Source organism: Trichechus manatus, unplaced genomic scaffold (assembly GCF_000243295.1).
Source record: "Trichechus manatus latirostris isolate Lorelei unplaced genomic scaffold, TriManLat1.0 scaffold00140, whole genome shotgun sequence".
In the NCBI taxonomy this organism is placed as follows: domain Eukaryota; kingdom Metazoa; phylum Chordata; class Mammalia; order Sirenia; family Trichechidae; genus Trichechus; species Trichechus manatus.
This window is the reverse complement of record NW_004444076.1, coordinates 5,582,964-5,607,837: the sequence shown is the minus strand read 5'-3', so window position 1 is coordinate 5,607,837 and position 24,874 is coordinate 5,582,964. Positions and strand designations below refer to the sequence as shown.

Sequence of the window (24,874 nt, the reverse complement as noted above, 5' to 3'; positions counted from 1 at the left end):
TACCACCACTGACTGCTCTGACAGGGATCACAACAGAGGGTCCCAGACAGAGCTGGAGAAAAATGTAGAACAAAATTCTAACTCAAAAAAAGATCAGGCTTACTCGCCTGACAGAGACTAGAGAAACCCGGAGAGTATGGCTCCCCGACACCCTTTTAACTCAGTAATGAAGTCACTCCCGAGGTTCTCCGTTCAGCCAAAGATTAAGACAGCCCTGTAAAACAAAACGAGACTAAAGGGGCACAACAGTCCAGGGACAAGGACTAGAAGGCAGAAAGGGACAGGAAAGCTGGTAATAGGGAAGTTGAGAAGGGGCAGTGTTGACATGTCGTGGGGTTGTTAACCATTGTCATAAAACAATATATGTACTAACTGTTTAATGAGAAACTACTTGTTCTGTAAACCTTCATCTAAAGTACAAAAAAAAAAAAATGTTTTCAGGCTTTTATTCTTCTTTCATTGGTTTAATGTACATTAGAAACAAATAATTCTATAGCTCATTTCAAAAAGATACTTACTGCCTGGAAGCAAATTGCTGTAGAGATGGAATAGATGATAGTATCTGCATGGGGAAAATAGGGAACCTTCCCTGCTTCAATGCCTTTGAAATACATTGTCTACAAAACAAGCATAATGCAAAGTTTATAAAGAAAACAACTTTAAGTAGCATTAACAATATAGTTGAGCAATATGCTGCCTACCTACAACTGTTTTTTCTACCTTTCCAAATCCTAACAATCCTTGAAAGCTCAAAAATCATACCTCACATCTACCATGACAGCATTAAATGTCAACCCTTCCCCTTCCCTCATTGCCTTGCTTCTAACCCCAGCTGAAAGTGATACTACTATTCTGTGAAATTCAATAGCACTTTATTTCTACCTCTTTTATGTCATTTATTTCCCAATGCCCTTTTGTACAGTGTTCAAGGTCCTCCCTTCCCTATCAGGTCTATTCATTCATTCATTCAGTAAACATTTAATAATGCCAACTACATGCTGGGCACTGTGCTTGGAGCTAGGGATTAAAAAATGAATAAAACACAGTTAACACATAACAGAAATCACCAACGCACTCTGATGAGGGCTATAACAGTGGTATGTGTCTGTATAAATATCTATTAACACTTTGGCTTCCCAGAAGAGGGAGCAATTACTCATCTAGGACAGATGACCAAGGAGAATTCCAGAAAAGACTGCATTTTACTGAGCAGTGCTGCTCAAACCGTCTCTGGTGAAAGAGCACATTTTTCTTTTTTTAAATTTCCAATCTGTGACAGATTCATACTTTTATGAAATACAACAAGAATAAATTACTAAAAAAAAAGACTTAAAAAAATACACACAAAATCCAAGCCCAAATTTTTAATATTAGATTCAAAGGGCAAAATATTATTCTGTCCAATTGTTATAAAAGCTTCCAAATACTTTCGATTTCTATACTTATTTTGTCGTGGACTGGTAACAAATAATTCACAGACTAGCACTGGCCTACTGACCACACTTTTAATAGTACTATCTTATAAGATGCCTAAGATCAACAACTAGATAAAAGAGAAGCAGGGGTAACAGGCAGGCATGAAAATACACTGTATGTCTGGGGAACTGCCAGCAATTCCTTATGGCTACAACAAGGGATAACTCATAGAAATGTGTTCTCTAAAACATGGGAAAGCTAAAGTAAGACTAGTAAGAAAAGTCAAAGAGGATTAAGAGAGAGTGGTGTTACAACAGGGTGGAAGGAGGTTCAAGAAGAAATAACATAAAAAGGGTGACAACTGAAAAAATATCATTGACAGGTGGCAACACCTTCTCTTTTTCATCTTTGTATTATCTTTAACACCTACCCCAGTCCAGAGTACTAAAATATTTGCTAAATGAATATGATGTTTATTAGTAATATCCCATCTGATTTGCCATAAAAAATCCTCAGTGATCCATACAGGCTACTGTCATGGTTTGAAAAAATGTGTGTATCAATTTGGCTGGGCCATGATTCCCAGAATTGTGTGGTTGACCTCCATTTTGTGATTGTAATTTTATGTTAAAGAGGATTAGGGTGGGATTGTAACACCACCTTTACCCAGGTCACATCCCTGATCCAATGTAAAGGGAGTTTCCCTGGGGTGTGGCCTGCACCACCTTTTATCTCTCAAGAGATAAAAGGAAAGGGAAGCAAGCAGAGAGTTGGGGACCTCATACCATCAAGAAAGCAGTGCTGGGAGCAGAGAGCATCCTTTGGCTGGGGTCCCTGAGCCGAGAAGCTCCTAGTCCGGGGGAACACTGCTGAGAAGGCCAGGAGAGAGAGAAAGCCTTCCCCTGGAGCTGACACCCTGAATTTGGACTTTTAGCCTACTTTAACTGTGAGGAAATAAACTTCTCTTCGTTAAAACCATCCACTTGTGGTATTTCTGTTATAGCAGTACTAGATAACTAAGACAGCTACCGTAATCAAAGAGAAAAGCAACAACGGATACGATGAGGAGAATCTAGTACATATGAATCACTCAAAAAATGTATAATGAGAAGTAAATATATTCGAACTAGCATGCTAAGGATTGGGATATATAAGAACTGTAAGATATATACAAAGAGTTACAGTCTACTTAGGAAACAAGATAAACAATCATACATGGGACATTATTTTGAAAATAATATAACAGCATACTGTGAGGTACAGATATATTCTAGCAGATTCCCACTGAAGAAAATGTAATTCAGTGTGGTAGAATGGCACCATAGAAATGCTATGTGAGAAAAGTTCTCTCTTAATATATGTAATAATTGTGTTCCTAATTAATTCTTATAATAAAACTTATCTACTGAATCAGAGTCTAAGTTAATGAAGGGCAGCAATCATATCCTATACTTATTCTATATGTTTATCAGCACCTAGCACAGTAATGGGAATATAATAGTTACTCAATAAATATATGCATTTGACTCATAAGTGCCTAGAAAAAATTGTCTATATAGCTGATTTTTATATAATATTCATTATATATTAATATAGCATTTTAATATAAAATTAACTTCAATCATAGAAAAACGACTGTCTATTGCACCACAGTCATTAAATCCACAGAAGGACATGGTAAGCTTAAATTTCTATCCTGATCCAAGCCACCAACTCCTGCCTGTGATTGCCTGTTCTCCCTAGCTTCCAGTCTTGCCTCCTTCTAATCAATTCTCCGTATAATAGCTGGAATGTTCTTCTTAAAATATGAATTAAAACAGTTCATTTCCATGCCTGAAACTCTCCAATGGCTTCCAAACGCACTGAGAACAAAATCAAACTCTAACCCCCAGGTTTTAAAATCTTGTATGACCTAGCTCCTGCCTGTCTTTCAATCCTCTTTCTTTCTCTCTCTCACATACACACACATACCCATACACTTACTTGGATACAGTCTGGGAGCAAAAAACCTCTAGCATCCAGACTGAAATCTCTAAATATCATTTCCTACTAAAAGAAACTAGGGCAACTTAAAGAAAAGGCTAATTCCATGTCTGGGGCAGGAAATGCCCCTGATGATCCTCGAATATCTTGTCTTATCAGAAAGTAAGAACGCTATCTAAGATTACTAGGATTATACCAAAAAGAACCAAAAAAAAGAAAAACAACCCGTTGCTGTTGAGTCAGTTCTGACTCATAGCAACCCTACAGGACAGAGGAGAACTGCCCCATAGGGTTTCCAAGGAGCGGCTGGTGGACTCAAACTGCCAACCTTCTGGTTAGCAGCCAAGCTCTTAGCCACTGAGCCACCAGAGCTCCAAAAAGAAGCAGGAGTCAATTTAAAGAGACTCTCATGGCCAAAAGTGAGGCAATTTGAGCATAACGACTGCAATAGGTTGAAGTAAATCAAATATGTTAAAATCCAAGTCTTCAGAATGATATCTGAAAATAAAGACTCATGAGTCAACTTTGCAGGATGCTAGGGAATGAACTCATTCTGAACACTGGTAAATAAAGGAAATTTATTTTGTCTTTTCTGAAAAAATATATTTCAGAGTAACAAAACAGTTGATAAGGAAAAGTGCTTATTTTTAGAAGAACTGCAGCTAATGAATGCAGAAGAAACAACACTATTAGATTATTACCATTTTGCAACCCCCAACGAGATGACAAGTAGCAACAATGATCATTAATGGCTGCTAAAAAGTTTAGGTGAAAGGCCAATGGGGAATCTCACGTTGGCTCTTCCAACACCTGAGTCTACTGAGCAATCTTAACATCACAAAAAGAGAGACAAAGAGATATTTTTATGCCTCCTAATGTGATGCAACAGAAAGTTCACCCACACAGTAACTGTGAAGTATTTCTGCCACCCCACCAAAAAAAAAAAAAAACAACCCTGAACCTGAATTTGCTTAAGCCACTTGATCTACTTAACAGTTTGCAAGAAGTACATGGGTTAAAGAAACATGTTAAAATCCAGAACCTGGTAAATTCCATGTAACTAATGACCTGGTTCTTCAACAAATAAAAAGGCAAGGAAGAAAAAGAGAGGGGGAGAGAGAGGTTATCAGCTGCTATAAATTAAAAGAGACTTTTGTTTGGATACTGATTCAAACAGATTGCAAAAAAATATTTATGTGAAAATCTACGTTGTAATTGGATATATGATCATGTTACGGAATTACTATTTCTTTAAATGTATGATAATGGTATTGTAGTTATATTTTGGAGGTATTGTTGATTTGTTGTTTTAAGGAGTCTTTATCCTTTAGCCTTAAGCCTTTAAGGAGTCTTTGTCCTGAGTTGTTTACAAATGATATGATGTGATGTCTAGGATTTGCTTTAAAATAATTCAGTACTAGAGGGTATAGAAGAAACAACATAGGCCAAATGCTGATAATCACTGAAGCTGGACGATGTGTGAATGAGGATTAATTACACTATACTTTCTACACTTGTATATGTTTAAAAATATACACACACACAGAATACAGGAACTGATTTTTAAAATACTTTCATAGTATTAGAATTTGCTTCTGAAGTTAGGATATAGATTTGCTGCTAAATCAGTTAGCAGCTAAAAAAGCTCTATATCTTTTGGAACGACCCATGCTTAAAAATTTTCGCTTACCTCCACCAATTTAGAAGCTAAGTACATGGAAATTGTTGTGCTCTTATAAAACATCATTGATATACCCGCCAAAAATCCTGAAACAATAAATAAGGCAAAAACTGATCAGATCTCAAAGTATTTCTTTGTCATTAAATCATCTGGAAATGTTAATCACTTCACTTAAATCGAAGGGGATCATTTTGTAGCACTGTCTCTTGTAAAATATATTTAAGCATAGTAATATAACTGATGATGTTAAAATGGGGAGAGTTCATATTATCACATATTTTGATATTTTAAATTGACCTTCAGAGTTAGTAACCAACATTCCTGATACACATACTACAAGAAACTTTATAAGTTAAACTAAAAAAACAGCAGTGGCTTTATCAAATATAATGACTTTTAAAAATAATTTTTAAAGGCTATTGGTATCATCTCTGAATTGAAATGCAAATTTCATTTACTCATCTATTCTTCTAACAGCTCAAATTATTTTTAGTGGTATGATCACATTTCTCTCTATAGCCCTACCTTCCTTCTGTAAATGGAGATCAAAGAAGGTGGAGGCAAGAATATTAACATATAAAAAACATATACTATTAAAATACATGCCTCTGTTGCCGGTGGTAAAAATGGAATTTCTAAAGAAATCTAATTAAACTTCTGTTAATCATTTATGTAATATTTTAAGTTTTTATGTTCTTTTGAGACATATTCCCTGAGATTTCTGGCCTGTAGCAGGTCAGACAGCCAACCAATTGTACTGCCAATTCAAAACATCAGACAGCAAGAGTAACCTGACAAGTTAAATTCTGCAAACACAAAATGTTTGGACTAGTGTCTAAATAAGGATTTTATTACCAAGAAAGGAAGATATACAGATATTGGGTGAATTTGGAAGATATTTCCTATTCATTCCTACTACCCACCCATTGATACAATAATAATTATTCATTTTTTTTTATCATTGCTTTACCAGCTATAATAGCATGCAGTTCATCATCCAGGTTTCTGACCCAGCGCAGGAAGCAACTAGTACCCTGTATTAAAGAGAAAATACAATGACTTGAGCTGTTTCATACCTAGAAAATAATTCATGAAGACAAAAACATCTGTAATGTTCTCATTACAGTGCTCCACTAGCTAACCTTGGAGGCAAATTGGTGATCTTATCTAAATCAAACTGAATTCATAATTGGGAAAATTATGAACAATAATCTGTTATAAAGTTATTCCTCTGGATAGACTCTATTAAGAAATTATCCATAATATTTTATTGTAATATTTTTCAAAAGGAATCCAAAAATTCCACTTTTGCCTAGATACAGAATGCTAAAAAGAGTGTCACTCCCACTCTCACAAGGAGAAAAAGCTGGATAAACCACAAAACTGTCAAGCCAGAATTCTATACCCAGAGAAAATATATTTCAATACTGAAGGTGAAATAAAGACTTTTTTCAGACAAATAAAAGCTAAGGAAATTCACCACCTACAAAAAATATTAAAGGAAGTTCTTTAGGCAGAAGGAACATAACGCCAGACAAAAATTTAGATCTGTAAAAAGAAATGAAGAGCTCTGGAAATGGTAAAAATGAAGCTAAAGTTAAAAGACCTTTTTTTTTTTTTTTTTTTTTATAGGGTCGCTATGAGTCAGAATTGACTCAATGGCAACAGGTTTTTTTTTTTTTTTTTTAACCTTTCATTGCTCTAAAAGGAAATCAACTGTTGAAGGCAGGGATCAGCAACCTATGGCCCACTGGCCAAATCTGGCCCACCACCTGTTTCTGATGGCTCAAGAACTAAGAATGGTTTTTACATTTTAAATGGATGAAAAATAAATCAAAAGACATACTTTGTGACATGTGAAAATTATATGAAGATCTAATTTCAGTGTGATAAAGTTTTATTGGAACACAGCCATGCTCATTTATTTATATATTATCCATAGCTGTTTTCATGCTACAACGGCAGAGTTGAGTAGCTGTAACAGAGACCATATCGTCCACAAGGCCTAAAATATTATCTGCCCCTCTATAGAAAAAGTAGGCTGACCCTTGGTTTAAAGGAAAATAGTAACAATGTATTGTGGGGCTTATAACATATGTAATGTAAATATATGATACCAATAGTACAAAGAATACAAAGGAAAAATTAGAAATATAGTGTTGTATGGTTCTTACACTATACCTGAAGTGGTATAATATTATTTGAAGATAGAATGTGATAAATTAAAAATATTTATTATAAATCTAAGGCAACCACTGAATTTTTTAAAAAGAGGTATAAGTAACAAGACAATTTAAAAAAAAAAAAAGCAAACCCATTGCCATCAAGTCAATTCCGACTCACAGCCACCCTATAGGGCAGAGTAGAACTGTCCCATAGGGTTTCCAAGCAGCAGCTAGTGGATTCGAACTGCCAGCTGTTTGGTTAGCAGCTGTAGCTCTTAACCACTGAACATCAGGGCTCCAATACGCCAATACCAAAAAAAAAACAAACCCAATGCTGTCAAGTTGATTCTGACTCATAGTGACCCTATAGGGCAGAGCAGAACTGCCCCATAGGGTTTCCAAGGAGCGGCTGGTGGATTTGAACTGCTGACCTTTTGGTTAGCAGCCATAGCTCGCTGTAGCTCTTAACCACTGCGCCACCAGGGCTCCAATAAGTCAACAGTAGAGGTAAAATGGAGTCAAAGAAAAATACTCAATCCAGAGGAAAGCAGAAAAAGAAAAACATGGAACAAAAAGAAAATAATTAGCAGAAGCATAGATTTAAACCCCACCATGTCACTAAGTGGAAATCCTGGCGATGTAGTGGTTAAGAGCTATGGCTGCTAACCAAAAGACTGGCAGTTTGAATCCACCAGGTGCTCCCTGGAAACCTACGGAGCAGCTCTACTCTGTCCTATAGGTTCGCTATGAGTTGGAAACGACATGACCGCAACGAGTTTGGTTTTGGTTTTTTTATATCACCAAGTACATTAAATGAAAATAGTCTAAACATGCCAATTAAAAGGCAGAAGTTATCAAATTGGATAAAAAAGGACCAACTATACTGTACGTGGTCTACAATAAACCAACTTTTAAAATCAAGAAATGTTAAAAGGAAAAGCATGAAAACAATATACCATCAAATACTAATCAAAAGAAAACTAGAATAGCTATATTACTATCAGACATAACAGAAAATATTACCAGGGATAGAGAGGTACATCACAAAATGAAAAAAGGGTCAGTTCACCATGAAGGCACACAAGAACTGAGGTTAATTTGCTGGCCCCACTCTTAATTACACTCTTACTAAGATGATAATGGCATGGATAAGCTCCCTAGCTGATGCAAACAGTTTGCATTCAACCGCTAACCTAAAAGTTTGAGCAGCAATGGTAGAGAAGTATACCATGGTACCGAGAAAGAAAAGGCCTGGCGATCTGCTTCCATTAAGATTAAAGCCAAGAAAATCCTATGGAACAGTTCTGCTCTATAACACACATGGGGTTGCCATGAGTTGGAATTGACTCGACTAGGCAACCAATAACAATGGCATGGATCATTTTTTATTTTTAGATTACATACGGGTGGCTTTGGAATACACTGCATATTTTCTATAAGAGATTTTCTGACCCAGTTGTGTTTTCCTTAGTTCAATACCATCAGTTTGTATTACCTAAGCAAATAAACAGTAATTGAAATGGAAAAAACCATGCTCTGGTATGTGCTGCATGGTGGAGAATAACCAACCTGAGACTAAAATGCTGGAAATAATCCGTATGCAAACATTTAAGAGTTTATGTTAAGAATAAACACAAACACTATGACATGAAAAATGAAAAAGAATGTGAACATAAACATATAATTACCAATAATCGGTACTATTAATTCTTATATATTCAAAAATATTAGTAATTCTTCCCACTCAAGCCATACTGAAAATGTTTTTAATATTAGTAGTATTTCATAACAAATGATTAGTTATCTATAGTTTATCACTCCGCTTCTCCTTTCCATTTCAAAATACTTTCTCCATACCTGCCTTTTATAAGAAAACTTTTACATAAAATGACACAGGACCATTTTACCCAGAATAATTCCAGAATTCAATTTACTCAGGATTCATTTTATTTTTAGTCTAACCAGAAAACAAACAAAAAACCATGCAGGTCAACCTTAGTTAACACACTTAACCATTCAGAATTTATATTTTAGATTTTTAATAAAATATGTCAGTAATATGATTTTCATATTAGTGATTTTGTGATTTCCACTAAACTAAAGGTTGTTACTTAAAGTTACAGAATATTGTGTAGAGAATAATCCCTATATATGTTTTTAGACGTGTGCTTATATACGTGTGGGCACATTTATAGGAACATGGAGAAAGGGGTGCAATGATGTTAACTCTGGGTATTTGAGAGAGTGTTGGGGAACAGTGAGTGAGTGGACAAGGGAAAATAAGTCATTGCTTATATAAGAAAATTCTTATATAACCAGAAACTTCTTACTGGTTCTATCAAGTGTTACTATCAGCTAGAAGGGTCAGGAATATTTTAAAATGAATAACCAGGCAGTAAATGTGATTAAGAAAAAGAGAGAGACTAGGCATATTAATATCACTTTTGATGTTACAAGTATCAGAAAATTCATACTGAGTTCCATGTATTAAAAAAAAGCATCTTTAAGAATCTTTAGTATTATTTATATAAATGCAAATATGTCTACACATTCAAGGTTATCAAGTAACATTTTAAGAGAAGAAATTTCTCCAACCTCAATTCCCAATATATTGTATATATTTGGCGATGGTCAAGGTATTTATGAATACTACAAGAAGAAGCACTAAAAGAAAAAATTAATAGATGAGTTAAGGCAGTATCTTATTTTAACAATAGCCCATTTTTCTTTCCTCTTCTGAAAAAACTTACCTTGTATATACTAACAAAAGAACCAAGAAAAGCTCCGAGCTGGAAGTTTTCCTTATTATAGAAGAGAGAAAATAGCCGGGATGGCTGTGTAAACAGATGTCTGAATGCAGAGGGGATTCGGAGGCAGCACTGGATCAAGTACCCCACGCTAAACATTCTGATGAAACCCTAAAGAAAAGTGGGAGGAAAATCTGATTTACAACCAAATTTTGAAGTATGAATCTTATCATCTCAAAATCAAGACTCAAAAAAAATTAATACAAGTTTATATCACAGGCATTTTCAAAATTAAGTTTTAAAACCTCAAGCAATAATTTTGAAACAATTACCTTAAAAATAAGGGTAAAATCTTGGAGTGAGTATACTTTCCTTGATTTACAAAGACTTAAAAATTCTCACAAGCACTGGCCAAGCTTGCCTATGCACCAAAATTCCATTTCTTGACATTTTGTTGAAAATAATCAGGATTTTTAATTCCAAAACCACAAATGAGTTTTAGAAAACAAAAGTGTTGAAATTCCAAAAAAAAAGCAGTTAACAAAACCAAATGCTTTTGGAAATTTTGACAGAAAACTGCTCTTAATCATAAGGATGAGTAGGGATGTTGTTGATAGAAAAATAATTTTATTATTTTAGACCTTTGGTACAAACTTTGTAAAATGATAAGGTTAAAAGAGCTTCCCAGAAAAAGAAATAATTATATCTGGTTTTCATTTCTGTGCTCAATCGGGTCAGGCTAAAAAAAAAAAAAAAAATCACAAGGGAATGGCAGATTTAAGGTAAACTAACAAAACATGAGAAAGCAAATCCATTACAAATCCTTATTTGCTGCCAACAAATCCGAGGTTTCCCAAAACTGTTCATAGTGCAAAAGGGAACTATCTGGGGAGGATAACTAATGTTGGCCAATTTCATTTCAATATTTATGAAAATGAAATTTGGATGTCACTTAATACCTGGAGACTGAAAATGCCAATTAGCACAAAACAAAACATTAACAGAAAGAGCAATATTTTATATATGATTCAACCAATATACTGTAATAACATGTTTCCCAACCTCCTCCTCCTCTCTCACCCCCACTGGAATGGGAAAATGTGTATACTCTTAGCAGTGCTTGCCTGCTAAGTTCTAAAGGTCAGGTTTTTATTTACAGATGGCAGTTGCCTTTAAAAAAAAAACAAACAAACTGAATTATTAGGAAGTACCATTCATTAATTTACCTGAAACTATCTAATAACTGGTTAAAACATGGAAATTAAATTGTCCAATCAATTATTGTGAATTACCATATTGGCTTAACTGAAACTATCTAGTATTTCTTTAAAACAGCAAATGTTCACACTTTTATCTTGCTTTTGATAATCTTAAAATGCTAGTCCAAGGATTGAAGGATTAAATATTTTATAATTTTTTCATGCTATTTTCCATTCATCCCTCCATCCATCCACCTTTCATGTATTCAGGAAATATTTGCTGGCTGTCTATTATGTGCCAGGCTTTACACTAGATGCTAGGTATACAACGAGGAAGAGGGCACAAAGTTCTTGTTTTCATTCTTGTTGAGGGAATAGGAAATAAATAAGTAAAGAAATAAACAGATATAATAATTACAGATTATATTAAGTGTTATGAAGGAAACAACCAGGGCGCTAGGATAGAAATTAACAGGGCAACCTAGGCTACACTGAGTGGTAAGGGAAGGCCACTGAGAATGTGACATTCAAACAGACCCAATAAGAGGAGAAGGAGCTAGCATGAGAAAAGGATTTCCGACAGCTTAGACAGAAAGCACAAAGCAAAAACAAAAACCAGGTTGGCAGATACTAGGAACCAACAAAAAGTTAGTGTGAATGGAGTATAGTGAGTTGAGTGGAATGTAATTAATATGGATATTTACTCAGGGTTATGATTTAATATGTGGTGTAACGGAGTCCATGGAATAATGAGGTGCATTGTCAGAAATTTTTACTAAATTTATGATGTAAATTCCTCACCTGTAGGCCTCCAAATATTATCCAAATATTATCATGGAGGTAATATTCCAATTTTTACATAAATTACTTATTTTAGTCCTAGTACACGTTTGAAAACATAGATTTTTCATTGCTCAGTAATCCTAACTTTCTCCTGTAATTTTTTTTAATATCACCTGTCCAAAAGAAAAATTTCTCAAATAATTCTTATTTAATCAGACTACTTTTAGTTGCTCTCTTGAAGTGAATCATGTCCAACTGGAGGGAATAATCACTCTCCAGGCGCTAGCAGACTCTGAAGCTACCAACAATGTTGCTTTTTTCCCACCATTTTAAATGTGGGGGAGGAAATCAGATTTGGAAGGAGTGTATCAGAAACCACTGCACAACTGAAAAAATACTGCTTTTACCCCTGGTCATATCTTTGGGGATTCTGAGGGTGTGTGTTATGTTAGGTGAATGCCACCATCAACACTTGGCCACAGGCATTCACATTCATAAGCACTAATGTGGGAGAGTCCCTCCCTTCTAGAGTTAATTAATGGAGAACCCCCTTTATGTCCTTTTTCCCCACTGAGGCAACCCATAACTGTCTCCTGGGGTGCTGAACAACTCTGCTCTTTTCATCATCAACTGAGTAGAGATCAGACTTTGCAAGAAAGAACATAAACTTTCAAAAGTACCAGAATTGTCTGTCAGAGCACCATCCACAATTAAGGAACTTGCAGCAGGTAGTGGCCCTGTGCCAGAACAACTGCAGTAAAAATAGCCTCCCTCCCAAGTGGTAGCAATGTGTGTACGTGTGGTAGGGAGAGACGAACTAGTAAGCCAGTATATTAGGGAGTGGGGCATTACTAACTTTCTCAGCATACAGCAACTGTGGACAAGCTCCAGCTACCTCGATGCCTTAAAAAATGTAACAGTTTTACAAATCCCAAACCAAACGCCACTTTACCATATTGTGTGCAATGTAAGTGTACTACTACGATCCAGCACATTCCAGGGGCCTGGTTCTAGAATGACGTTCTACTGAGAATACATCACAAAGGACACATTTTAATGACTATTTTTCTGAACTTTGTGTGTGCGTGTATACCCATCTTCTATCCTACCTCAAAGTTTTCACTAATTTTTAAATAAGTTAATTTTAAAATTATTTCACTAAGGATCTGGTAACTGAATATTAAAAGCTAAATTGTTACTACCTAGTTCTCACAAATTTCTTATTCTTCAAGTCAAATACAAAGAATGAAAGCGACTGTTAATGTCAACTTTTCCATTTACTTTGAAATTATTTTTTAATAAATAAGTTATTTCTCTACATACTCCCCATTGTTTAGAAAGTGGATACTTTCATACACTTACTTTAATGCAATAAGAGATGCAATTATCTTCATAGTGTTTGCAACATCTATGCCTTGGTCCATGCTTGCATCTGAAATTAAACCGAAAAAAACAAAACAAAACAAAACAACCTAATTATAATTAAAACGTGTGTGTGTGTATATCTGTAGATCTGTTTAAAACTCTCTCACCAAAAAAAGGAGAAAATGACACCCTCTCATTTCTAAATGTGTGCATATTTTGGTCTCTTCAGACATACAGAGGCAAGGACGACAGAGATATTTTTGTGTTTCTTTGTTGCTCATTGTTTAACACACTGTATAAAACATTTGAATGCAGTCAAAATACTTGAATGTGGAATAGAAAAATCATATTCATAAGTTTGTGACTAACTATTAAAAACATGTATATATTACCTATATACTCTGCCAAATTTTTTGGAAGCTTTAAATTCCTTGTTATAGCGCGTAACAGTCATAAATCATCTATGAAGTCAGTACTTGAGCAAAAATCATAATGAGAATGTTCTCAGGTTACAGGAATTTATACTTGATTATATTTGAGAGAAAACATAAGGAAAAGAAACACAATATAGAATTAGAGTTAAAAGTTCACTTTTTAAAAATAAATACAGAAGTAGACCATTTGAGAATTCAAAAGTGGATTGTGATTTGAATGTAAACCACTTAACCTTCTAGTGTTTAATAAACATTTCTGCTGGAAGGACTACCGTTCAAGACAAAACTTATTTTAATTATTTGGTAGGATGACTCCAGGACTATTTATTCACCCTATGTGTAAAAAAAGTTAAGCAGGAGAATCTAACATGAGTTTAGTTCTCCCACTTTCTCTCTGAAGAGTTCATGTTCCAAAATAAGCAGTCTTTATAACATCTTTTCAGGCTGTAATTAATTTTTTTCATAGTTGGAACACATGAACTGTTTCCTGTTTATAACAATAACTTGTGGAGCAATGTTCTAGCTCTGCATTTTCTCCAATCCCATCTGCAAACTGATTAGCAAGACCTTTTCCCAAATCCAATTCTTCACTGCTGAAGTATACAGGCGACCTTCCCTATTCAAGGGTGACAGCAACAGTTCATCCCCACCATTGCCCTTATGTCATTAGAATGATATGACATATCTAGTCTTGTGAAGTTGCTGAGTGGTTAAAGTTGGGAACTGCCTCATGCAAACCACTGCTCTTCATACTTCTAAGTGTCCTTTTCAAAGATATTTCTCAGTCATTATTATCAAAACAACACAGAAATTAATACACTCTCCTAATCTACTTCTAGTGAAGTCAAATTCTTTTATCAACTCTATTGTTCAGCTATTTAATCTTTCCTTAGTCTCTCATTTTTTGGAGCCCTGGTAGTGCAGTGGTTAAGAGCCCGGCTGCTAACCAAAAGGTTGGCAGTTTGAATCCACCAGCTGCTCCTTGGAAACCCTATGGGGCAGTTCTACTCTGCATATAGGGTTGCTATGAGTCGGAATCAACTCGATGGCAATGGGTTAGTACTTAGGTTTTAGTCTCTCATTAAAATGGCTTCCCAGGTATCAGATGGCCTATTCCCTGTATTATTTACTTTGCTTCTGTATTTATTATCCTGCACTGCTTTCACACCAGTGGACCCACAGAAGCTACTCTGACTAGTTCTGCCCGACCTGATCAGTTCTGATACCCAAGGCATCATTCACCAATGTAATACTCCGTATCCCCCTCTGATTCTTGTTGACAATTATTTACATTAATGGAGACCCCCACCTCCTTTTTCCACACTGAGGCAACCCATAACTATTACTGAACTCGCTTTAATAAGCTCACTACTACAATTATTCCCACCACTTACTATTCCTTCCCTCTCACTTTCCGTGTGCATTATATACTAAGATGAAGACAAAGTCTTTAAATTCTGTAAAAACATGAGCACTTATTCATGTATTCATGAATTGCAAGGATATTTCACATTTGTCATCTCATTTGATGCTCACAAAAATCCTTAATAGAGATTATTAACCCCAGTTAACAGATGAGGACTTTGGGGTGCAGAGTGGTTAAATGACTTGTCCAAAGTCACGAAGCTGGTAGGGGCAAAATAAGAGTCAAATACAGTCTTCTGATTTCTCATAGGAGAAATCTACTATAATTGATCTCCTAACTTTTTATATTCCTTATTCATTTCTCCTACTCCAAAATATCACTTACAAGATAATTTTTTTTGGTTGGTGTTCTAATTTTAAACCATTACATTAATTTCTTAAATATCTATACTGGCAATACAAATAAAGACTTACTTGTATGAAATATAAAGACTTCTTTCTATAATATACAAATAAATATTTTTTATTTCACTTCTAAAGCCCTGAAAATTTCCACTCTTGCAAAATATCCTTTACTTAAAGGCTTGCTCCTTATTGTTCCTTTAACTTCTTGAATCAGTTTCTGGAGTTTTTCTTTCTCCTTCCTATATTTGGCATATTCAATTAGTACAGTTCATCTGTTCCTAATGTTCCCCATCCAGCCTCCTGTAACTGTCTAGTTCGAAAGAGAAAAATATTTTAATTTCATGCAAATCTATTCTAAAGGACTATGATGGTCTATAAAAAACTTGTCGTCAAGTTGATCTCGACCCATAGTGACCCTACAGGACAGAGTAGAACTGCCCTTATAGGGCTTCCAAGGAGCGCCTGGTGGATTCGAACTACCGACCTCTTGGTTAGCAGCCAAGCTCTTAACCACTGCACCACCAAGGCTTCATGATGGTCTATAATACTCATTTTAGTACTGCCAGAAATAATAACATTCCATTGCCATTATGAGCCTTTTATACCCATGTACAGTTTTTGGTGAAAAATTATTATAATTACCTCAGCAGAAAATAAAATTACCTTGGCACGGTACTAACATCATATAAAACAGTGACAAACTGCTAAAATATTAAGATAAAGAACTCACACTGAATCTACAAGTTTCCTGACTAGAGCAATTATATTCATTCTTCTTGGTTTTTCCTCATGTTTCTCTCTCTTTTGTTCCACCTTTGCATAGGCTGCCTCTGGTGAATAAGAATGTGTGGGAATCTCTTCCTTCCCTACAATGAATCTAAAGAAAAGAGCACCATGTGAGGCATTTTTCACCTTTAAGAGAAAAATCAATAAGAAACAAAAAAAGATTTTGTTTATAGACAAATACATTTTGGAGAGTATCATCATTTAAAATAGTATCTTCATAATTTATATAAAATTGAATCATCCTCTGAAGAAAAACAGGCCTTTAAAATCTGAATACTCAAAATGTTAGTAGTTATTTGTTTGACAATATGGGAATTTTAAAATCAAATTAACCAAGTAAATTATAGCATAGCACTTTTATGAAACACCCTTTAACTTAGGTTACCACTTTCCTAATGTATTCCATATTTAAAGTTCTTCGAAAGAAACAAGTGAATTATTAACTTGGGTCTACCAGTCAATCACAAAAATTATATTTTTCCCTAAATTTTCTTATAGTTACACTGAATGGGTTTCTCTCTCTCTCTTTTTCCTCTAAATTTACACTTCATTTTGCTTTGAATCATAAAACAGCTACAGTGCAGTAGAAGATCATCTATATAGACACAGGGAAATGGGAGAACTAGAGAATGAGGAATTGGAAAACAGTCAAGACTGCATGTATCCTCCCATTATTTCATTAGAAAAATCATAAACTTGGTATCACACCAATCTACTTATTTCTCTTTGGAAAAATCATATATCTAGAAGATACCATTCTCTTTCATCAAAACAGAATTGTATTTTTCCAAAGACAAAGCAAAGCAATGTTACCACCTCTAGATATCACTTCAGCAGTATCTTCTATCAAAGTTTTTTATTAATACTGCTTGCACTTTGACTATAGGAGTCAGTGCTCTTACAATACTACACTAAAAGACTGGGATGTGGGACTTGGACAAAATAATATGACAATTTTAAAACTTTGAAAAGAGAAAAAGAAAAAGCTGTTAATATCAACAACTGCAACCCGACCCCTTTGGGACAAACTTGGTAAACATATCTAGCTTGCCAAATTATAGGGAGTTTGCAATAGGATTCTTTCTCACCACATAGTAGCTGTGTATCCTTGGTAACTGTTAGTCCAAAAGAATTTGTTTCTTGATTATGGATGTGCATGGAGAGTTTAAGATCTTTATAAGCAACAAGGATAAAATTACGCCTGAGCAGATACAATAATATCTCTCACACCTTTCACAACACTGTTGCTATTTTGGCCAGGATTGACCATCTCAGATTAGAAGTCACTTCCTTGGAGAAGCTGTCTCTGCCCCAAGTCCTCCCTCTGTGCTCTCATAGTACCGTGAGCCCTACCTTTTTACTAGTCTATGTTGTTGATGTTGTTAGTTGCCGCTGAGTCGAATCCAACTCGTGGCAATCCCATGTGTACAGAGGAGAACTGCTCCATAGGGTTTTCAAGGCTGTGACCATTCAGAATCAGATTGCCAAGCCTATCTTCCAAGGTGCCTGTGAGTAGTTTTGAACTGTCAACTTTTCAGCACATAGTCAAGTGTTTGCGCCACCCAGGGACTCCTTACTAGTCTAAACCCACTGCCATCGAGTCAGTTCCAACTCACAGTGACCCTCTAGGACAGAGAAGAATGGCCCCATAGGGTTTCCAAGGCTGTAAATCTTTATGGAAGCAGACTGCCACATCTTTCTCCCATGGAGCGGCTGGTGGGTTTGAACCGTTGACCTTTTGGTTAGCAGCCAAGCACTTAACCACTGCGTCACTAGGGCTCTCTAGTCTAGTTCCCCTTATACTTATCTAAATTTATCCTTCAAGCACCGTTTAAGGCTTACCACCTATAGGATAACAACAACAAAAACAGCCAACACTTTTTGAGCACTTACTATGTCCCAGGCACTGTCTAAACACTTTTCATGCATTAACTCTTTGACCCTCAAAATAACCTTGAGATAATCATATAAAAACTTCTCTTAGTATTGAACCTACCCTAATTCTTGCCTCCTATACTTCCATACTACTAATCTTCACTAAGCATCTACGATATGTACTTAGGGAAATAAAAATAGGCAACATTTGACATAAACTGAAAGAATATTGGATTTGGAGTCAGGATATATAGTCATTTATGTGATGTTTAAGTAGTCAAGCATTCTAAGCCTTGGCTTCAGCATGTCACATGGGCATAAAAATACGTGTCTCACAGAATTGTGAGATTTAATTTTCTAATCTACGTGAAAATGCTTGGTAAGCTATAAAATACAATGACACTAATGTTAATCAATATTTCTACAGTATCTACAGTGTGCCAAGAGTCAGACAATGAGGTGAAAAGATAAGATTCTAACAAAGCTTACAATCCAGTATGTGTTTCACAGTGCATGAGTCCTGCCCTAAAGAAGTCCATAATCTGGGCCACACAATTAAGTACTTAATTTTTTGGTAAATGTTCATGTGGTTTGTCTTCCCAAGCTCCTTGAAGAAAGAGTTCTTGTATTTCTTTTCTAATACCTCACAGTATAAGGCACATAACGGGCCTTAAAAAAACAGTTGTTGATTGACTAATTTTCAGGGGAAAAAAACTGATAAAGTACCCTTTTAAAGAACTATCCATAATGCTTGGCGATAATTTTGTGACTTCTAAAATTACTTTCAGCTTAAAAATTGAATCAATAAATCTTTATTGTAATTATTTATAGAGAATACTTTTAAAAAAAGAAAAGGTAACTTGCAAATTCTCTCTCAACATAAAGGTAAATTAAATGTTACTTACCTAAGTGCTGAGAATGTAAATCCTTTCAAACCATCTTTACATCTAAAACGATAAAAATTTATAACATATTTTGGAATATAAAGTAGTGCATTAAGTTATTATTACAAAATTTAAGATTTTTTTTAAAAGGCGAAACTCTTTTAGGACAATGATCAGAGCACTACAAATGGTCAAACATGCAATAAGCAGTGAAGCAAGCCATCTTGCACAAAATGATTAAAATGATAATGCTTTTCTATGTCAAATTAACATAACTTAGGGCTCAACTCTCAGATCTGTAGGTTGAAGACAGAATTAAGTAAATCTTCTAAGGACTCCACTGGGACTTAAAATGAGGGCTGGGAGTAAAGTACTCTTCATTCTCCCCAGTCCCTGGGGGAGCAATTTGCTGTGAAGAGAAAGGCCACATATACCTGCTGGGTATTACATATAGGTCAATTCAAGGTCCTGACTTCTCTCTACTTATTAATTCAGTGAATGCAGAGTAATGTAGAGTTGGCAGGCACAGAAAGCCTTCAAGTTTAGTTCATCAGTTTTAACTTCTGATTAAGCTCAAGCAGAACAGACACCACAATCCAGGCACTGCTCTAAACACTTTTCATGCATTATTGGGGGTAGGGGAAACACGAGACCAGAAAGAGAGGATTCCAAATAATATTTATTGAGAGCTTACTATTACTGGGCAAAAATCATGGTTTTATCTTATACAACCTACTGAAACAGTATAGTGCCTTTACTCAATTTATATAGTAATTAAGAAAAAAAGATTCTCAGCTCAGCTAAAGATATTTAAACAAGATCTTAAAATGGGGGCATTACTATACTAGTCTTGCATTACCCTGATGCTGTTCAGTATCTTTGGCTTGCTTTGTAGGTATGATTACCTTATGAAAAGGGCCTTTTGAGTATTTCGTATCAAATGCCTTGGAGAAATCTATAAATACTGGTGATACAATGATGTTCTAATGTATGTCAATATTAGACACTGGATATTCTTGGATAAAAAGTACTGTCTCAAATCTAATTAGTCAATTCCTTCTGTACACTTTTTGTATGGTCACAAGGAAATGCATAAAAATAGAAGAAATCTATCTTACCAATTTAAAATATATACATTTTTACTGAAGCCGGTACAGAATCTCATAAAAAGAATTTAATTCATGTGCACAAGGATGTTTGAAAGATTTACAAACTCATTTCAATTACACAACATGATCTATTTTGTGGTCATGTTAACAGTGGCAAATGTAACCACAGAATTTAGCTAACATACTACATAATTCTCTACCCCACACAGAATGGGAGTAAACACAAACGAATTCATATTTTAAGCTAAAAATGTGTATGGAGAAATTACAGCATTAAACATTTTTAAACTTATCTTTTTCCATTTGAAGAAAAGTATCTGTCAGTAATTTAAAACCTGTAATTTGGTAATTTCTAGATAGGTGGGGTGGTGAGAGGGTAGGAAAATAGAAAACAGTAGATTAATTAAAAGATTATGTATATCTGGGAACAAATTTTGGCTTTGGTATATTATCGTCACAAGATAGCCACTTATCTTTGTGCAATGCTGGAAAAGGATTGTGACAAGTTGGGCTAGTTAGGATTGTATATTTGTGACCTTGAACAATAAATTTAATTGCAGACCAAAACATCAAAAAGTAGCTTTCAAATATAAAAGAGACATATACAAATGAATCTGCAATTTCATTATGATGGAAGTTTGGTTCTTTCAGCAGAACCCCGTGGGAAGCACTTCATATTGATAAAAGTCTCAGCACAGATTCAAAAGGGGGTATTCTTGCCATTCATATGTATAAGGTCTGTTAATGTAATTGAGAATCAGATGTCTGTTAAAAGAACAAAAAAGTAATTATTCCCATCAAAAGTATCTTTAAAATAGTAACATGGCCCGGTATTTTGACACCAAGAGTACTGTCTGAGCATTAATCTAACTGTGGAACACTATTGTAACTTGTTTTAAATGGAGAACATATAATATAAATGTTAAGATTTAAACAAAGCAGACTTCATTAGAAGGTGCCTAACTATGCTATGGATTCAGTTATTATAATGTAAATCAAACCACATTTTCCATTTATGTAGTAAGGCTCACTGACTTATTCAACAAATATTAACTGAGTGCCAACTTTGTGTAAGGCACTGGTTTAGGTCCTAAGGATGTAAAAGTGAGCAACACAGAAGCCTTGCTCTCATACGGCTGACATTTTAGTTAGGGGAGAGAGATGACAAAATAGTTTAAGTATGTCCTGAGATGATAACTGCTATGGCAAAAAACCAAGCAGGATAAAGGGAGAAAGTGATGGAGTTGGGACTTATTACTTTACATAGTGTGGTCAAGAGGGGACTCTCTGAGAAGATAACATTTGGTAATTTGATCAGAAACCTCAGTGAAGTGGGAGAAGAACATTTCAGTTAGAAGGAATAGCAAGTACAAAGTCCCTAATGAGGAGTCTGCGTGGCATGTAAGGAGAACAGCAAGTACCCTACTAACCCGTTGCTGTCGAGTCGATCTCGTTATCCGACATTTCACTTTTACAACAGTTCACTTTTACAACGGTAAAAGATCTACTATCCAACTATTTTGCCCATTAGCAACATTTATCTGGCAGTAATGAACACCAAGGTGTGAGGCAAGAGTAATGTTGGCTTTTATGGTTATGTGTCACCTTGGTTGCACCATAATTCTCAGTGGTTTGGCAGTTATGTAATGGTGTAATTTGGCAGTTATATAATGATGTAATCTGGCAGTTATGTAACAATGTAATTTGGCAGTTATGTAATGATGTACTCATCCTCCATTTTGTGATCTGACGTGGCCATCCTCCATTTTCGCATAATGCTGATTTTTGCATAATGACTTGGTCTTAGGAACCTAACTACGTCCATAAGTGAGGAGTGGGTGTAGATTCCCGTATCTGGAAATGAATAGGGGAGGGAGGCAGTGGTAGGAAATGAGCTAATAGTAATGGGGGTGGAGAAAGGGAATTGTCTAACAATTCATGTAGGGCACGTATGCACGGTAACAACTTTGGAAGGTTCTCAGCAGAGAAGTGACAAAATCTGTCTTAAATTTAAAAAGAATCACTTTTGTTGCTGGGTACAGAAGAGTCTACAGGAGGGCAAGGTTAGAAGCAAGGAGGCTAATTAGGAAAGGAAAGATGATAGTGGCTTGACTAGAACATAGTGGCAGAGGTGGAGAGAAGTGGTCAGATTCTGCATGTATTTCAAAAGTAGAGCTGGTAGAGTTTCTCGATGGATCAAATACGTGCTACAAGGGAAAGCGAGAATTTAAAAATTATTGAAATAGTTTTGGTTTGAACAAATGGAAGGATGGAATGGCCTTTTACTCAAATAAGAAAGACTATGGAAGGAGTGTGCAGTGGTTAAGAGCTCAGCTAGTAACCAAAAGGTCAGCAGTTCGAATCCACCATCCGCTCCTTAGAAACTCTATGGGGCAGTTCTACTGTGTCCTATAGGGTCGCTATGAGTCGGAATCAACTCGACAGTAACGGGATGGAAGGAGCAGGTTCAAGGAGAAAATCGTAAGTTTGGTTTTGGACATGTTACGGTTGATATGCTTATTAGCTAATTAAATTGAAATGTCAAAAAAGAAGCATCTGGCTCCACAGGTCTGGTATTCAAAGAAGAGATCTAATTTGTTCATATGTAGTATTTTTAAATCCATGGGGCCTGACACAATCATCTAGGAAATAAGCCTAGATAGAGAAAATATCCATGGACTGAGTATATCTTATTCCTCCAAAACTTACAATGCAGAAAATCTCCCCTTAAAGAAGAAAAACAAAACTCTATTTCTCCTTCTAATAAAAATCTTCCTCTAATATAGTCTCATTTTTATTTTCAATTTTGCATAAAGACGATGCATGTACTTCATGTATATATAAACTTTCCTATTAAATTTAGTCTATGCAAAGGACATAAAATAACTAATAGGATTCAATCCATATTTATTGAACCCTATATTTGCAAGGTTCTGTGTTAAAATGTGATAATAAAACAGAAGCAGGAGAAACAAGGAGAAAAAGAATTTTCAGTATTACATCAAACAACTTAGCTGATACATAACTAATTACAGAGGTTCAGGAGGGTAAATGAATGGAATTACTATATATAGGAAAATATAAATAAGCTTAATGTTATTGTTATTATACAACTACTCTTGGTCAAATGCCAAAGGGGGAGAAACCCACAAAGACAAAAAACATTCTCAATTAGGAGTGTGAATTATAGTAAAAGAAAACAATTCTGCCCACAAAAGTTTTTTCTCTCATGTTTTAATTTCCATGAAATTACTTCCATGAGATACTGTACTTACATCTTTATTACAACTTTGTACCAGCAGATGTCACTAGTAAACTGGTTTTGGAAGAATTCGTAGCTCTTTAATATGATTTCAATGACAAACATTTTGTTGCGTGTTTTCCTTTAAAAATACATTTACAGGGATTCAGAATGCTGCTGATCTTAAACTGCATTAAGTTCCCCCAAGTAAATATCATGGTATTATATTTTGAATAATGAGTGATGACCCTGCACTCTAATCCATCATTCCATAGTTACGTTTAAGAACACCCTACTGTTTGGCACCAGCCGAAAATTTGATGATACAAATGTGGTGCTTCATTGTATGTTCTCTAATTAGCTGAAAACAATGAGAACAAACTATTTTGATTCTTCAAAAAATTTTTATTGTCTACTTTGTTTTCATTCATTTGGTAAATATAATGGATGTAAAGGATGTAGTTTATAAATCTCCTCTGAAACATTTCTTCACAGTACAGTGGAAAGAATCTTGATGTGAACAAGGATATAGGTACTAGTCATAACTTCTCTACCAATCTTGAGGAAAACACTTAACTTTAGGGTTCAACTTCTTTATCCATTACTGTACATGAAAAAATAAATTATTTCAAAGAGAAAAGGCTTAAAGTTCAAGTGTTAACACTTATATTGAAATATAAAAAGAATGAAATATGAACTTAATTCTAAATAATCCAAAACCCATTGCCATCGAGTTGATTTCAACTCATAGCAACCCTACAGAACAGAGTAGAACTACCCCACAGGGTTTCCTAGGAGCGGCTGGTGGATTTGAACTGCTGACCTTTGGGTCAGCAGCTAAGCTCTTAACCACTACACCAAGGGGTCTGCAATACTAAATAATAGTTACTGACAATTGTTCGATCTTCAAAATTTAGATTTGACTAATTACTATATCATTGATACTAAAGCCATAAATATACTTACAGTGAATACAACCGAGAAGGCTGATTTGAAAGTTAGAATAACCTGAATACCTATTCAAATGCCTTATTTTGTTTTTAAAAACCCATATAAAAGAATAAACCAGTTTTGGGCACTAAATTTTTCTAACTCATTTTCAAGTGTAGACACTTATCTTAGTACTAAATTATAATTTATCACAACACACCTGATCAACTGTAGATTTCAATTAACATCTATTTATTGTAAGAATAGCAAGAAAAGATTAAAATGGAATAAATTTCAGACTTATTTTTATTTTTTAAAATCTTCAGTGTCTTACTTTTAGCTCAGTGGTGAAGTCACTTCTGAGGTTCACCATTCACCCGGGGAGTGGACAGCCCCATAAAACCAAATGGGACTGAGGCACAGCAGTCCAGGGACAAGGACTAGAAGGCAGAAGGGGACAGGAAAGCTGGTGATAGGGAACCCAAGGTTGAGTAAGGATAGTGTTG

The 24,874-nt window shown here is 35.2% G+C and overlaps 1 protein-coding gene across 3 annotated transcripts in view; it reads right to left on the bottom strand.

Moving 5' to 3' along the window:
* Nucleotides 1–24,874, bottom strand: part of TMEM135 (transmembrane protein 135) — a 284,710-nt gene that overhangs the window by 8,197 nt on the left and 251,639 nt on the right. For all 3 annotated transcript variants that reach the window (XM_004385530.2, XM_023739804.1, XM_023739803.1), the window contains exons 7-13: nucleotides 19,110–19,151; nucleotides 16,274–16,420; nucleotides 13,337–13,406; nucleotides 9,996–10,163; nucleotides 6,051–6,114; nucleotides 5,090–5,166; nucleotides 519–617 (exon numbers count right to left, since the gene is read on the bottom strand). In XM_004385530.2, the coding sequence (XP_004385587.1) occupies nucleotides 519–617; nucleotides 5,090–5,166; nucleotides 6,051–6,114; nucleotides 9,996–10,163; nucleotides 13,337–13,406; nucleotides 16,274–16,420; nucleotides 19,110–19,151 (667 nt within the window). The remainder of the gene's footprint in view (nucleotides 1–518; nucleotides 618–5,089; nucleotides 5,167–6,050; nucleotides 6,115–9,995; nucleotides 10,164–13,336; nucleotides 13,407–16,273; nucleotides 16,421–19,109; nucleotides 19,152–24,874) is intronic.